The sequence below is a fragment of the Calypte anna genome, chromosome 8 (assembly GCF_003957555.1).
Source record: "Calypte anna isolate BGI_N300 chromosome 8, bCalAnn1_v1.p, whole genome shotgun sequence".
NCBI classification, from domain to species: Eukaryota; Metazoa; Chordata; class Aves; order Apodiformes; family Trochilidae; genus Calypte; species Calypte anna.
Window position 1 is genome coordinate 1,552,539 of NC_044254.1, and position 13,052 is coordinate 1,565,590.

The 13,052-nt window shown below is 42.1% G+C and overlaps 1 protein-coding gene across 13 annotated transcripts in view; it reads left to right on the forward strand.

The window, feature by feature from the left end:
* The window catches only part of PRRC2C (proline rich coiled-coil 2C), a 61,379-nt gene that overhangs the window by 35,695 nt on the left and 12,632 nt on the right, over positions 1–13,052 (forward strand). For 8 of the 13 annotated variants that reach the window (XM_030455395.1, XM_030455397.1, XM_030455390.1 and 5 more), the window contains exons 22-25: positions 1,637–1,888; positions 6,699–6,788; positions 8,480–8,581; positions 12,703–12,919. In XM_030455395.1, the coding sequence (XP_030311255.1) occupies positions 1,637–1,888; positions 6,699–6,788; positions 8,480–8,581; positions 12,703–12,919 (661 nt within the window). The remainder of the gene's footprint in view (positions 1–1,636; positions 1,889–6,698; positions 6,789–8,479; positions 8,582–12,702; positions 12,920–13,052) is intronic. The other 5 variants (XM_030455398.1, XM_030455401.1, XM_030455400.1 and 2 more) reach the window with 5 other exon arrangements.

A 13,052-nucleotide genomic window follows, 5' to 3' on the forward strand; every position in this document is an offset into this window, starting at 1 on the left:
GTTCAGCCAGAAAGAGCTTACAAATCATGAAATGGAATATTCATTCAGTTAGAACTAGAGCTATAAAAAACTGGATTCCCCTTTTATAGGGAACTGAAAAGTCTTAAAGTCAAATGCAAAGATGTCTGGATTATTTATTTTTCTGCAGTTGAGCTAGCAAGAGTGGGTAGCAAGAGTGGGTAGGTAGTCAAGCTTACCTCTGTTTTTTATGCTGCAGTTCATGGTGTTTATTGTAAAATATAAAACCTCTGCAGCAGAGAAGTACACAGCAGTTAATAATACTGGTGAATTAAATGCAGCACATCCCAAACCCATACCTCAGATATACCAGAATGCCTTAAACTGACCTCTGAGGTCACTTAAAAATACTGAACTTCAAAGTTAAATAGTGTGTATGTTACACTCTAGAGAAAGTGCCTTTTTTCTGCTTAGCAGCAGATATTAAGACTCCTTTAGGTTGAAAGGCAGAAGTGTGACTACATGGTTAATTGGAGATGAGTGTTTTCTGTGTGCTCTCCTGAATGAAAGCTGTAATCCTTTAACTGTCTTGGTGACAAAAGCCCCCAACAAACAAACAGTTCCTGCACACCTACCACCCCCAGAGCAATTTATCTTTCCCAATGCAACCTTAAAGTGTCTGGAGGAATTTTTGCCTCTGTAAACTGTTAGAGCAAAGAGTTTTTGGGGTGAGGTGTGTCTGAGGTTTCCACTTTCTGCATTGCAGAGCTAAGGCATCTGCTTCTCCTGTTGTTTTCTCCCTTCCCTCTGGAATCTTGTCCTTGCTGGGCCTTCTGGGGAACTCCTTCCCCAAAGATGCTGTATTGTAAAATGTTTTCATGGCCTCCTGAAACAGCTGGTTTGTATTTATAGAGACAATACCAGCAGCTTCTGGTCTTCCCACTACCAAAGCTTGAGGAATAGAATTTGAAGTTCTTCCTTTAAGGGATTTTTGTGTTGTTTTGTAGTGTAATGGGCTGAGTAGTCTCAGCCAGAGAGGACAGGGCTGTGCAGAGCTTTCAGATTCCCTGAGGCTCTTTATTCTGCTTTAATTCAGCTGCACATAAAGGAACTACTGAATTGCAGCTGTTATTCCAGCCATGCTGTCTTGCAGTTTAAGGCAACATTTGCTCATAGGTATCTGGGTTTTTTTTTCTGGATGTCCCCTTAGTGCTCAATTCCTCTGTTGATCAAGGTGTCCTTAAACAAAGGCAGAGTCTTTTGTTCTAATTTTCTGAGGCTCTGCAAAATCCTGACTCAGCATATTAAAATAACCTTTATGTCTATATATAAAGCCTTTCTTGTGTATAAATACTTCTTTTTTTTGTGCTTTTCTGGTCAGGAGAATCAAGGCAGCTCTCTCCTGTAGGTTTTAACTGAAATAAGATACAGTTGAACTCTACCATTTCACAAGAAACATTTATTGATTGCAAACAGTGTTTGCAATTCCTGATGCTCAGAATGCATGGGATTCATGGGTGTATCACTTAGTCTCAAATGGTTAATCTCTTGGGAAATGTTTACCCTCCAGGCAAGCTTTTTTTAAGAACTAAACACAGTTCTTGTTAAAATGTTAACATATTCTTGTGGGATAGGATATGGGAGGGAAGACATAACTGACAAGTTAACACTAACTTAGCTTCCAGACTTGAGTCCAGTAGAAAACAAAGAGTATAAACCTGGTCCTATTGGGAAAGAACGTTCTTTAAAGAACAGGAAGGTGAAGGATGCCCAACAGGGAGAGCCTGAGGGACAGGAGAAGCCATCTCCCACCTCTGTCAGAAGCCCAGAACCTGTCACCACAAAGGAAACCAAAGCAGCAAGTGAACTAAGCACGGAAATAGGAACTATGATATCTGTCTCTGCTCCAGAGTTTGCAACAAACACAAAGGTAAGAAAAATACTCACAAATTCCTGAGCACTCTGTGTTAAAATATTATTGTCATGATGTCACCTGGGCTTGGTTGTCTGCTGGTGGTAGTTACCTGGCCAGTGGAGTCTGCTGAATAGCAAACATGAACCATACCAGTACTGCTTGAACTGCTCAGCAGTTCTCCAGAAGTGGTGTGGAGTTTGTCAGACCCATAGTACAGAGGTTAGCTTGGAATATTTTGAACTTTTTTGCTGCTTTATTGAATGAAAACTCTGTCCTGAGCCTTGCTGTGGAGAGTGGGACTGGAGCCTGGGGTAGGCAGATTGTGTAAACTCGGATATCTGTAATATCTGCAAGATGAGTGCTTGATTTTGAGCAGAGGACTGGAGAGGAGTGTGCACACTCATAGGCTGAGTGACTGGAGGACCTGGAGTTGTGAATTTAGTGTTGTTCTGTGAAAAAAAGAAATCACTAAACTAGGAATATGCTGAAGCATTGGACAGGGCTTGGTCATTTTACCCAAAGGGTCAGTCTGTCAGCTTCTGTTGGCTTGGATATTGTCAAGGTGCCCCTTGCAGAACTCTTTCAGGATGCTGAGGACTCAGAGCTGTCTGTGTGGATCTTCTCTGTAACTGCTCAGCAGTCAGATGGTGGCTTGCTGCTCTGATTCCTTCTGCAGCTCAGCTCTCAGCTGTGGTGCACTGACAGCAGTGGCTGAAAAATGTCCACAGAAATCCTTTTTTTTTTCTGAAGGACCTGTGTGGGGACTGCCCTCACTATGGCAGCATTGTCTTGAGCAAGAGCTCTGGTTGGCATCTCAAATGTAAAGAACCCATAGAGTTTGTGTAGGTGGTAGCTAATTGTTACACCTTGCATGAAGGAAAAATGCTACTTGTGTGTTTGTAAAGCAGTTCTGTGAGTTTAGACTGAAGTTTGCTGCTTGTTAAGTCTTCCTTTTCCTAGTCATAGACTTTTTTGGATACTATTCAGGAAAACTGATCCTCTGCAGAAGTTACATGCATCCTTGAAGAATCTGAAATGTAAGTCACAATGTATCTGTCTCACCTGGAGTTGAAAAGAAAAAAACCACAACATTCTGGCAGTTCTTCACCAAGGTGTGATGGAAGCAGAAGATGCTGCCCCAGTTGTTACAGAGCAAGTGTTCAGGAGGATATTTGTGTCCAACATGGTAGCTGCAAATTTGATTTTTGTGGAATGGGAAATGTGTAAGAAAATTCTGTGCTGGGATTGCTTATCCTTCCTGGCAGTTTCCATCTTGTATGTAGGTGTGGGTGCCTTATGTTGGTATCAGAAATGGATGAAGTGCCCTTCTTGTATGCAGAATCAGAAATGTAGAGCCAGAAACAGCAGCTTGCTCAAGTATTTGGTGAGAAGGCTCTTTGTATGTGTGTCATGAGCTTTCTGTCTTTCAAGCTCCTGTGACCAGAGCTCCAGATAAGAGATGGTTCTTATTCTTACACAAAATAGGGAATATGTCTTTGCTGATTACTCCAGGCTAACTCAATACAGAGTAACTCTACTAAAATCAGCATGGTTGCCTCTCTACAATTATATTTTTGAAGTTTGAGATCTTCTTGATCTGGATTTTGTTCCTTTCTGGCCTCAGTTATAGACATGGGTTGCCAAGGTTCTTTAAACTACCACAGTACTGAAGCATCAAGCTTCTGGAGGAAAGACTGGAGTGAAAGGAAATTTTCCCAGTTTATTCTGAATGTTAAAATTTCCAATAATTCCCTCATTAAGTGGTTGCTAATAGAAGCCTTTAATAATAGATCTAAATATTGCAGTCCAGGTTTGCTTTTGAATTCTTTTGTCATGAGTAGTTCCTGGGGCATCACTAAAACTTTTTTCTAGGAAAAGGATGGTCACATTTTGCATTTAATTCTGTGGAAGTTGAACCAACAATCTGCAGTTTTATTGGATAAGATTCATCTAGATTTTGCAGGACTTGAAAACTAACATGAGAGGTTTAAATGGGTTGGAATACTGCTCTGGCCTTGGAGTTTCTGTACTGATCTGCACTGCTCCTATTTTCTCTGGTTTTCATGCTCTTTCCATTGCTCATGAGAGAAGTGATGACATCTTAGTCATAAGGGCAGTGAGATGACATCAGTCATAAAAGCATATGCATTTAATCATACAAAACTTATAGAAACTGTGTAAATAAAATCATACTGGTGAGATGTTTAAGTTCAGAACAAAAGCATGATGCTCTGAAGCAACTGTTTCTCTTGGATTTTACAGTCTTTTTGGAGTCAAGACAATCTGATGTGTAAGACTCTGAATTTGGGTAAAACACCTCTTGCTTTTCCCCATCCCATCATCTCCAAAGTTTGGAAGCTTTCAGATCACAGCACCAAGCAGCAATACCTGGTCATGGACATGGCACAGAAATGTTTGCACAGGGAGCTGATGTGTCTTTGAGATGATGTCTAAAAGGACACAGGCTGTGCTTGAGAATAGATTCTGAGCATTCGACAAGCTCTCTGGTTTGGGTGATTTCTGTAAATCAGGAACAAATCAAATAGCTAATTAATCCCATTGAGTGACCTGATCCTTAATGGCAAGGTCAGCTCTGAGCTCTGCTTAGTCCTTTTGTTCATAAAGTCACTATAGGTTTTGGGATCTCTTCTTTTTGGGCAAAGTAGGTAGTTACAAAGAGTTTGCCTCTTCTTTTTCTTCAGGTCTGAATAACTAATAGATAACTCAAACAGCATGTACAGCTTTTTTCTCTTGCTATTATGGCTCTTACTAGCTACAACAAGGTGTAATTAGTTGATTTCTTCAGTAAAACAGTAGTACAGGGGAATCACTCTGATTAATTACAACATTTTATGGTGATAAGCCATATCCAGCAGAGACTCTAGACTTAAAGGTACCAGTAAATGAAGGATGGTGGTTAACCTACCATGTGTGGTGGTGTTCTGCCTTAAAGCATTGTGTGATCTCTGTGGTCAGCAGGTACTCAGCCTGGGAGCACTGCTCAGCATTGCACTAAGGCACCAGAGGTGGTACAGTGGTTTGGTGTTAATTCTAGTGAAAAGGTGGGTTTGTGCAGTAAGGTTCCCAAGTGAAAAGGCTGGCAATAGGCTTAATTTCTTTCAAAAGGAATTTTCATGCTGACACCCTGTAAAATTAGCATCCAAACAGTGCAGGAATTTTAGTAGTGTTATATGAAGAACTTGCTTATGCAGTAAAATAACTTCATTCACTGCCTTCTTGGTTTTTTACTTCATTAGAACCTGGTGATCAAAGCAGCCTGGTGCACTTGCCTTGTTCTGCCCAAACTAAGGTTGCCTGTTGGAATCAAATATAAATGTACAACTTGGAGGTTACAAAACATCAGTTCAGACTGTGGGAAACATATCTCACATTTCACTAGTTTAACAAGCAAAGGGTGTAACTAAATAGAGAAACTAGTTCTGTTTCCTTCATAAATACAAAAATAAGCCAATGTGCATGATGTGTCCTCTCACCACATTATGGCTCTGCTTGTTGTCCTGCTCTTTAGCCAAAATAAACTCATCCTTTTAAGGAAGATTCTTTGTTATTTGCCAGTTAGGATCTTAATGCTGTAAATGCTCTTTTAGGAGACATTGCCATGGGCTGAAGGAGTAAACTGAGTGTGCATGTTTTTAACAGCTTATGCTGGTTGGATGCCATTAAACAAGCATTATGTGGGTTGTGCCTCCAGAGTCATGATGTGCTGGCAAGTCCAGGAGCTCATCAGGAGTCTGCTGTTGGTTTGTCCTTCAGTTCCTTCTGGGTGTTTGGGTCTCTCAACATGATAGAGCTGGTCTGGTCTTCAGGCATGGAAAGCTTTGGAGTTTGCTGTGCTTGCTGGAGAGTGGATGTTGGCTGATTCAGAGTAACCAAGTCTGTGGGTCAGGTTCTGGTCATACTTGTTTGCCTGTCTAGAATCTGCTGGGTTAGGGATCCAGTGAGACAAACTAAAAACACAATATTCAGTGTGGCTTCACACAAGGACCAGTGTTTTTTTCTTCATTTTACCCCTTTCTCTCAAGAGCTGGCAGTGTTTCCAGTGAGACTTCCATCAGGAAGCTGAGACACAATAATCACTGGCCACAACCAGGTCAGTGCAGTTGCTCGTTGAGCACATGAAGGTCCAAATTAACTGTGACAAATGAGCTTCAAGGAAAGCCTGGAAATTTCAGCCCTTTTCTTCATTGAAATCACTGCCCAGTGCAGAAATCAGGAGGTACAGGCTTCACCTTGTGGCTTTCACAGACAGGACTTAAAGGAAAGGAAGTGGGTTTGCATATTGCAGCTATCCCTATCTTTTTAATCTGGAGGCCTTGCTTGTCATAGGATAACTCCTTATTTCTGTATTCTGTATATATTTCTGATAAAGCTACAGCAAGCTTTCAGCTAAGACTTTTTACTTATAAAATAGGCTTAAAGTGACAGCAGGTGGCTAAAGCATCTTGAGTGATAAATGATGTTATTCCTCCACAGTTCAATGTATCTGCTATTGAACTAGTGCCCAGGCAGTACATCACTTTATATCCCTGCTTTACAGGCTGTATTTTGACTTGCCTTAAGATGTTCTTTGTGAGGTCATGAGGCAAACCAAATCTCCTGAGAATTCTTCTGACCTCAGTAGCAATTCAGCAGCAAGGATTTCTGGACATGTCTCCTAAGGGAAAAAAAAAAAAAAATGGTGTGAAATTCCTATCTTCTGTTGCTTGGTGAACTCCTCCTGTAGGAAGGCTGACCTCTGTCCAAGAAACTTAAAAATCTAATTTAGATAAGGGAGATATTTTAATGGAATTATTTTTCTTCACAGGAGTCTGTAACAGACTACACTACACCTTCTTCTCATCCTAACACAGTGGCTACTAGCAGTACAAAAATGGAGGAGACTTTGGTGACGAACGTAAGTCTATTGCAGTGAGCATCTTGACTTTGAAGACAAGAAAATATTTTCACACTTTGAAGCACAAAATAGTGCCTTCAGTAACCAAGTCACTAGGGTTTCTTTCATATTAACTTTCATTGGCCAGTTATCTTGCCCTGAAGGACAGTTTGATTAGTATCTGTTCTGGAATTTGCCAAGTGTTTTCTTGCCTTTTGAACAACCACAATGAGCTGAAGAGCACAGAAAGTGGAGAGGTTTCTAGGACAATCTTAAAAAAACAAGGATAGACATCTCAGCAGCAGCTGGGACTTGAACCTGGTACCAGTAGTAAAACTCTGTAGGTGAGTTTGGAGAAAGGAAGCAATTCTGAACTGTAGCCTGGAATCACAACAACTGAATGTAGAGGGAAGCAGCTCCATGGCTTCTGAAAGCAGAGGGCAGGGTTTGGGGTGTTCAGTTGCTACAGAGAGGAGATGCTGGCAGCCTCCTAAACCCAGTGATCCTGACTGTGTGAGTGTGGTGTGGCAATTGGAGTGGACCAGCTGGGTTGTGACTTATAGTAGAGTCAAGTTTGTTTGGAGTGTGCTGGGATGTCAGGGTGTGAACTTGGATCTTGTGGTTTTTATTGTTGGAGTAGCAGAAGGAGAAATAGCTCAGAGCTGAGTCACTTCTTGATTGTGAGAGAAAAAAAACCATGCAGTACAATCAGAGGGTTTTATGGCAGTGTCTTGTGAATCCCATCTAAGCAATGCTTTTCAGCTTCCTGCAGCATTCTGTACTGCAGTTCTGAAGCCATGCTGGTTGAGCTTACTCTTCTGCTGGATTTTCTGGTGGTGTTGTGGTTTATGCCTTTGGTGGTTCGTGTGGAAGACTTGAATTCTTTTGTGTTAATGCTGTTAGGGAATGCTCCCCTGTGGCATGTTGGATTTGCAACACAGGAAAGAGGGGCTCCTGGCCACAAAGGATCTGTGCTATAATCTGCTTCAAAGCTTTCAGTATCTCTGTCTTTTGGGTTAGCTCTGTCTCATCCAGTGCAAATCCATTAGCTGTGCTCTGAATGGAGAAAGAAATGGTCAGAAGTTATAACCTGGACACTGGAGTATTTTTGATGCATATCACTTAAAACTTCAAAGAAAACCATCAGTGTTTTCTGAGGCAAAGATAGCAGTAGCATTATGGCAAGTTTATTTCCCTAAGTTTCACATCTTTCCATCTTTTGGAAGAGAAGATACCTGAATTCAGTTATTGGGTGGCAAATCTGTTTTGGTTTTTTTCATGGTCCTGTGACTTCAGAGGTTTATAGCTTCCTCTTTACAGAAACCACGTTTCAGAACTCAAGGTCACAAAGCCCATCTCTTGGTACAGAAGGGGCCAAATGTGGCTTAGGAAGAGTTTTTGTATATCAGTGAACTGAAATGGTGCTTAATAAAGTGAATCCCAAAGCAGAAAAATTGGTATTTGTTTAGGCAGAAGACACAGACACTTTAGAACCTTAGTCTTCAGCAAGAGAGATGAGAAGCATCTCAGCACCTGCTGAGTGGCCTTTTCCTGCCTGTCAGGTTTTCACAGATGATTTTAATCAAAATCTCCCTGCCAAACGCTCAAGCCTTGAAGAAATTGTAGCTCACTTAATAAAGCTTGAGCTTTGCTTTTCTGGGGCTTTGGTAGTAGACATAGTTAGAATGTGATGTGTGTTGCCTGCCTTTCAGGTGCCCCTGCCCCACACCCTTCCCCTCCCTAGGAGGGAGACTCTACAACAGAGCTCCAGCCTAACTCCAGTTTCTCCCGCTACCGTCGACCTCACCCTCAAGGTATGTACCACATCCCTCTAAGGGTCGTTTTCTTGCATGCAGGGGAAAAAAAAAAAAAAAAAAAAAAAGTTAATGGAGAACTTGCTGGTGAACCTTTTTTTTTTTTTTAGAGCCTTCCTTTGTTTCCTCTGCTCAACTGCTTTTGCACATAAACGGATGGCTGAAACACAAGACTCTATCAAAGGATGCATTGAAATGTATCAGTCTCTAACCCCATTTTGCATTAACACTTGGCATCTCAACCAATCTTGGCACCCAATGCCATGAGAAAAAAAAAAGATTTTAGCATTGTACCATAGGGCAAACCATCAGATCTGACAGGATTTTTTGAGAGCAAGTTGCCTGGTTTGGTATTAAAAGCTGTAAGGAGTTGCTTGGGAAGCCCAGCTGGATTTCTTCTTAGCTGTAAGGTTTTGGTGCTGTGATCAGTGCTGTTCTGAGTTGGATGGCTAAAGGTCTAAATAATGCAGTGTAGGTGGTGTGTTGGTGTCTGTGAAGGGCAGGTTGGTCAGCCAGGCAGGAGATGTTTTGTTGTGTTATAAATATTCTGTTGTTTTCTGCTCTCCAGTCTAGAGCAAGGGTGTAGATTATTTTGAGTGGTGTTTCTGCTTTTGTTGGATTTTGGACTGTGTGCATTGCATAACTCACTAACACTGAGTTAGGCTCTAGCTTTGCTGTTGTATCTTTAGGAGTTTTGGGGTTTGGTGGTTTTTGGTTTGTCTTGTTTGGGCTTTTTTGTGCACAGGATTGGGCTTTGTGATTGTGACTGAACCAGCAGAAATGTTGTTGCTGCTTCTAGTGTTGAGAGGAGTGATGTTTGAGCTCTTAGAGTTTTAAAAGAGGAAATAAAACCAGGTATTGGAGGCAGAACTAACACACTAGAGAAGCTTGCTTGTCAGTCACAGTGGGACTTGTCTCACTGCCATGGTTTGACAGCTGCTTGCTCTTCTTCTCTCCAGATGAGTTATTAATATCTCTTGTTGAATCTCTGCTTTCCTTTTGTTAACACTTTATTTCCTGAAAAAAAAAGTAACGTAACACACATGGAAACAACAGACCAGCAAAAATGGGGAGAGGGCTGGAGAGGGACAAGTAATTTACCCAAATGTAGTTTCCTGGTGCACTCCTGTGCCATGAGTTCTCATGCTCTGACTTTCTGGCGCCTGAAAGCATTTTCTGAAGCAGCAATCTCCTTGTTTGTCACTTGGGTACCTGATGGCCAGGTAATACAGGTAGGAGTGTTACTGTGCCACCATGCTGCAAAGGATGTCACACTGCTCAGTTACAGAGCAGACTGTTTGTGGCATTCATCTTGCAGGTTTTTCTGCTGTTGGTGATTTGGTTGCTTTCTCAGTGGGTGTGCTAACAAAATATGTTGCAGATCCCTGTTTTGATGCTGCCTTGAAGAACACTGACCAAAAGCTGAATGGAATGGCATTTAGAAGTAGCTTTCTCTATCATGTCTTTATTTTTTTGTTGCCACTGGAACTCTGCCTCCTTTTTGCTGAAGGCAACAAACTTGTTTTAAAGCACACACTGAGGTTGTCACTTTTGCAACAGGCTTTCTGGTCCAGGCAGAGCAGAGCTGCTCTGTGTGCCATCCTCTTCAATATAATCTTTGAGGGAAGAAAGCATTTCTTGCCTTCCATTTAAAAGAACAAAATCTCCAGGCTCTGCTCTATAAAGGAGTAACCCTTGCATCTCCTCTTTCCTTTATCTCCTATCACAGAAAGCTGTCTCTGAGGAGACTCAACAGGGGAATTCAGCCCCACTTGCTGCAGCTACTTGGCATCATTCTGTCAGGGTGCAGGTATAAGGTGCTCACATGAAGACTTGCTGAGATCTGGTTTCCTTGGAGTAACTTTGCTCAAGACACTTTTACTAAGGCAGACATCTCTTGAGGACTTTGCTGGCAGGACTATTGGTAGGAGACAAGCAAAAGGAAGCCCAAGGCAGTCTTAAATTGAACTGCTTGGTCCTTCTCCATGTTCCAGGGTTCCATTTGAAGTGCCTGTGTAGGCATCTGGTACAGAATGTGACACATTCTGACTTCTGATCACTTAAAACTTTGGCAGATTATAGCACAGTGGCATTTATCTCCAGTAAAGCTTTTGGGTGATGTGTACTGGGCCATTATTGCACTGTGGAGGCCTCAGTGGGTCAGCAGTGAAGATAAACCTCAAGCAACCAGGAAATCCAACCTGTGCTCTCCATGTCCCACAACTTTCCAGCACTTTCCCAGCTCTCAGTTTAGAGCCTCTTACTCTTTTATGTCTGGTCTGTGGATGGTGCTGCACGGGCACTCCTGCAGTACCAGTCTCTTTTGCATCTTTTTTCTGGCTCAGAAAGTTAGAGATTCTTAAGGAGCTCTCTAAAAGAAAAACTTGGAAAACTCAGGACTGTTACATGCCCATTATTGCATGTTGGTGGTGGGGAAGGGTGGGATTATCTGGAATCTTGGCAGTGGTTAGGTTTGGAAGACTAAATGCAGTGTGTTATACCTTAGCTTTGACATGAGTAGTTCCTTCAACACACCATTATTAAACTCAACACAGAAGCTTCTCCACCTTCTCTGTTTAGACTTTCCCAGGTTCTTCACTTCCTCTTAACACCAATGCAGTCCAAGGTGGTGAGCCTGACTTAACCACAGCCTCTGGTGCTCAGGAAGGATCCTGCAGTCTTACCTGTGCTCCACCTTGAGCAAATTCCTTTCCAGCAGATTGACAATAAATTCTGAAGTTTGCCCTCCCTAAGACTCAGAACCAATTTGGAAGAAAATGTTGTGGAGGGGAAACCCTGAGTGTGATTGCTGAGGAAGATGGTCTCAAAAAGGAAAATTGGGAGACTTACCTCAAAATAATTTAATGTGATACAAAGTCTCCCTCCTCTCCCTTTACTCTGAGGAGTACAGAACTCCACTTCCCACCTGAGTGTGTATTGATCAGCTGTTACTTCTTTGGATATTGCTTTGCTTTTTTATCCCTTGGGAAGCATCCAGACAAATAACCTCAGGCATGTTTGGTCATGTTTGGCTGTGCCTAGCTGGTGTCAAGCAGGGTAGGTTGGAAATGGGACCTTTCTGGGACTGCTACTCCCAGTTAGGGCACTCTGCTGGTCAAGGCAGTGAGGTCAGGTGTACTGGTGAACATGTATGTGTCCATTTACAAATACCATTAAAGACTCCTGCCTTCAGGAGCTTGTAGGCTGCCAGGTGAGCAATTTCAGCCTATGGCATACACCTCTGCTAGCAAAATCTTTTGTTTCAACTGGAGACAGCTGAAGGTTGTGGAGAAGTCCCTGGGCTGCATTTAAGCCTTCAATCTGTTGAGTGTAGCCTTAATATTTCCTTTCCAGTAGCTCCTCAGAAGTGTCTCAGGTCAGATTTGGCTTTGTGTGTCCTATGTAGCAATCATGAGATTTTTATGGGCTGCAGCAACCCAATAGTTCTTTCTGCTTTTAGTGGAAGATGACTGTGTATAAAATATTTAAATTGAAATTTCATATCCCTTGCTGTGCAAGATTAGACTCCAAATTAATTCACAAATAGGGGAGCATGAAGCATTTTTAGCATCCCTGTAAAGCAGCACACACAAGCTGTGTCAGCTCCTGATAGTTCATTCAGCAATGGTTGCTTTGGAAATCTAAATTTGATTGCTCTTGTGTTTACTGACTTGTGCATTAGATATTTTTGGTGGTCACTGAAAGTGGATGATATTTACCAAGAGAGCAACAGGCTGTTTCATTGAAATGGCCCAAATAACTTGTTAGCAAGTGACTTTATGGAAATACTTGGAGGGTTTTTTGCCTTTCTTTTGGTCACTGTGCCTCTTGCTTTTCATGGCAAACAAAACCAAGCCAAATCAGCCTGAGTGAATTCTCTTGTGAGCATTGAATGTTGAGATGATGAACTGTGCACGTGTGCAGTTGGAACAGAGAAGCAGCTCCAATTCAAGGCTGTATGCTTTTTGCATGAACAGAGTTGCACGATTATGGTGACTTAAAAAAGAGGCTGGCATGAAGCCTTGAATTGCCTTTTTAACTAAAAAGAACTGCTAAAAGAGGACTGTTTGACTGGTCGAAACTTCCTAATAGATGAATTAAATTTGTTTTCTTCTAAATAGATGGAGTCTGCACGCAAAGCATGGGAGAATTCCCCAAACATGGGGGAGAAGAATTCCCCAGTGACTTCAGCAGCATCTCCCATCGCTGGTGGCAGTGGCAGCAGCAGCAGCAGCAGCAGCAACACTGGGCCAAGCAGTGGTACTTACAGCTCTTTCTCTAGTGCATCAATGCCCCCTATTCCTGTGGCCTCAGTTACACCAACAACTTCACTGTCAGGTACCAGCTGTCAAGACTGTAGCATCCTGTTGTACTGTCCCCTGGTTGTCTTTCAAGGGATGAGATTCCATTTGGCACTCACTTTAACACAAAGATAACTCAAGTTTTATGCTAGTATGAAATGTCAGATCTG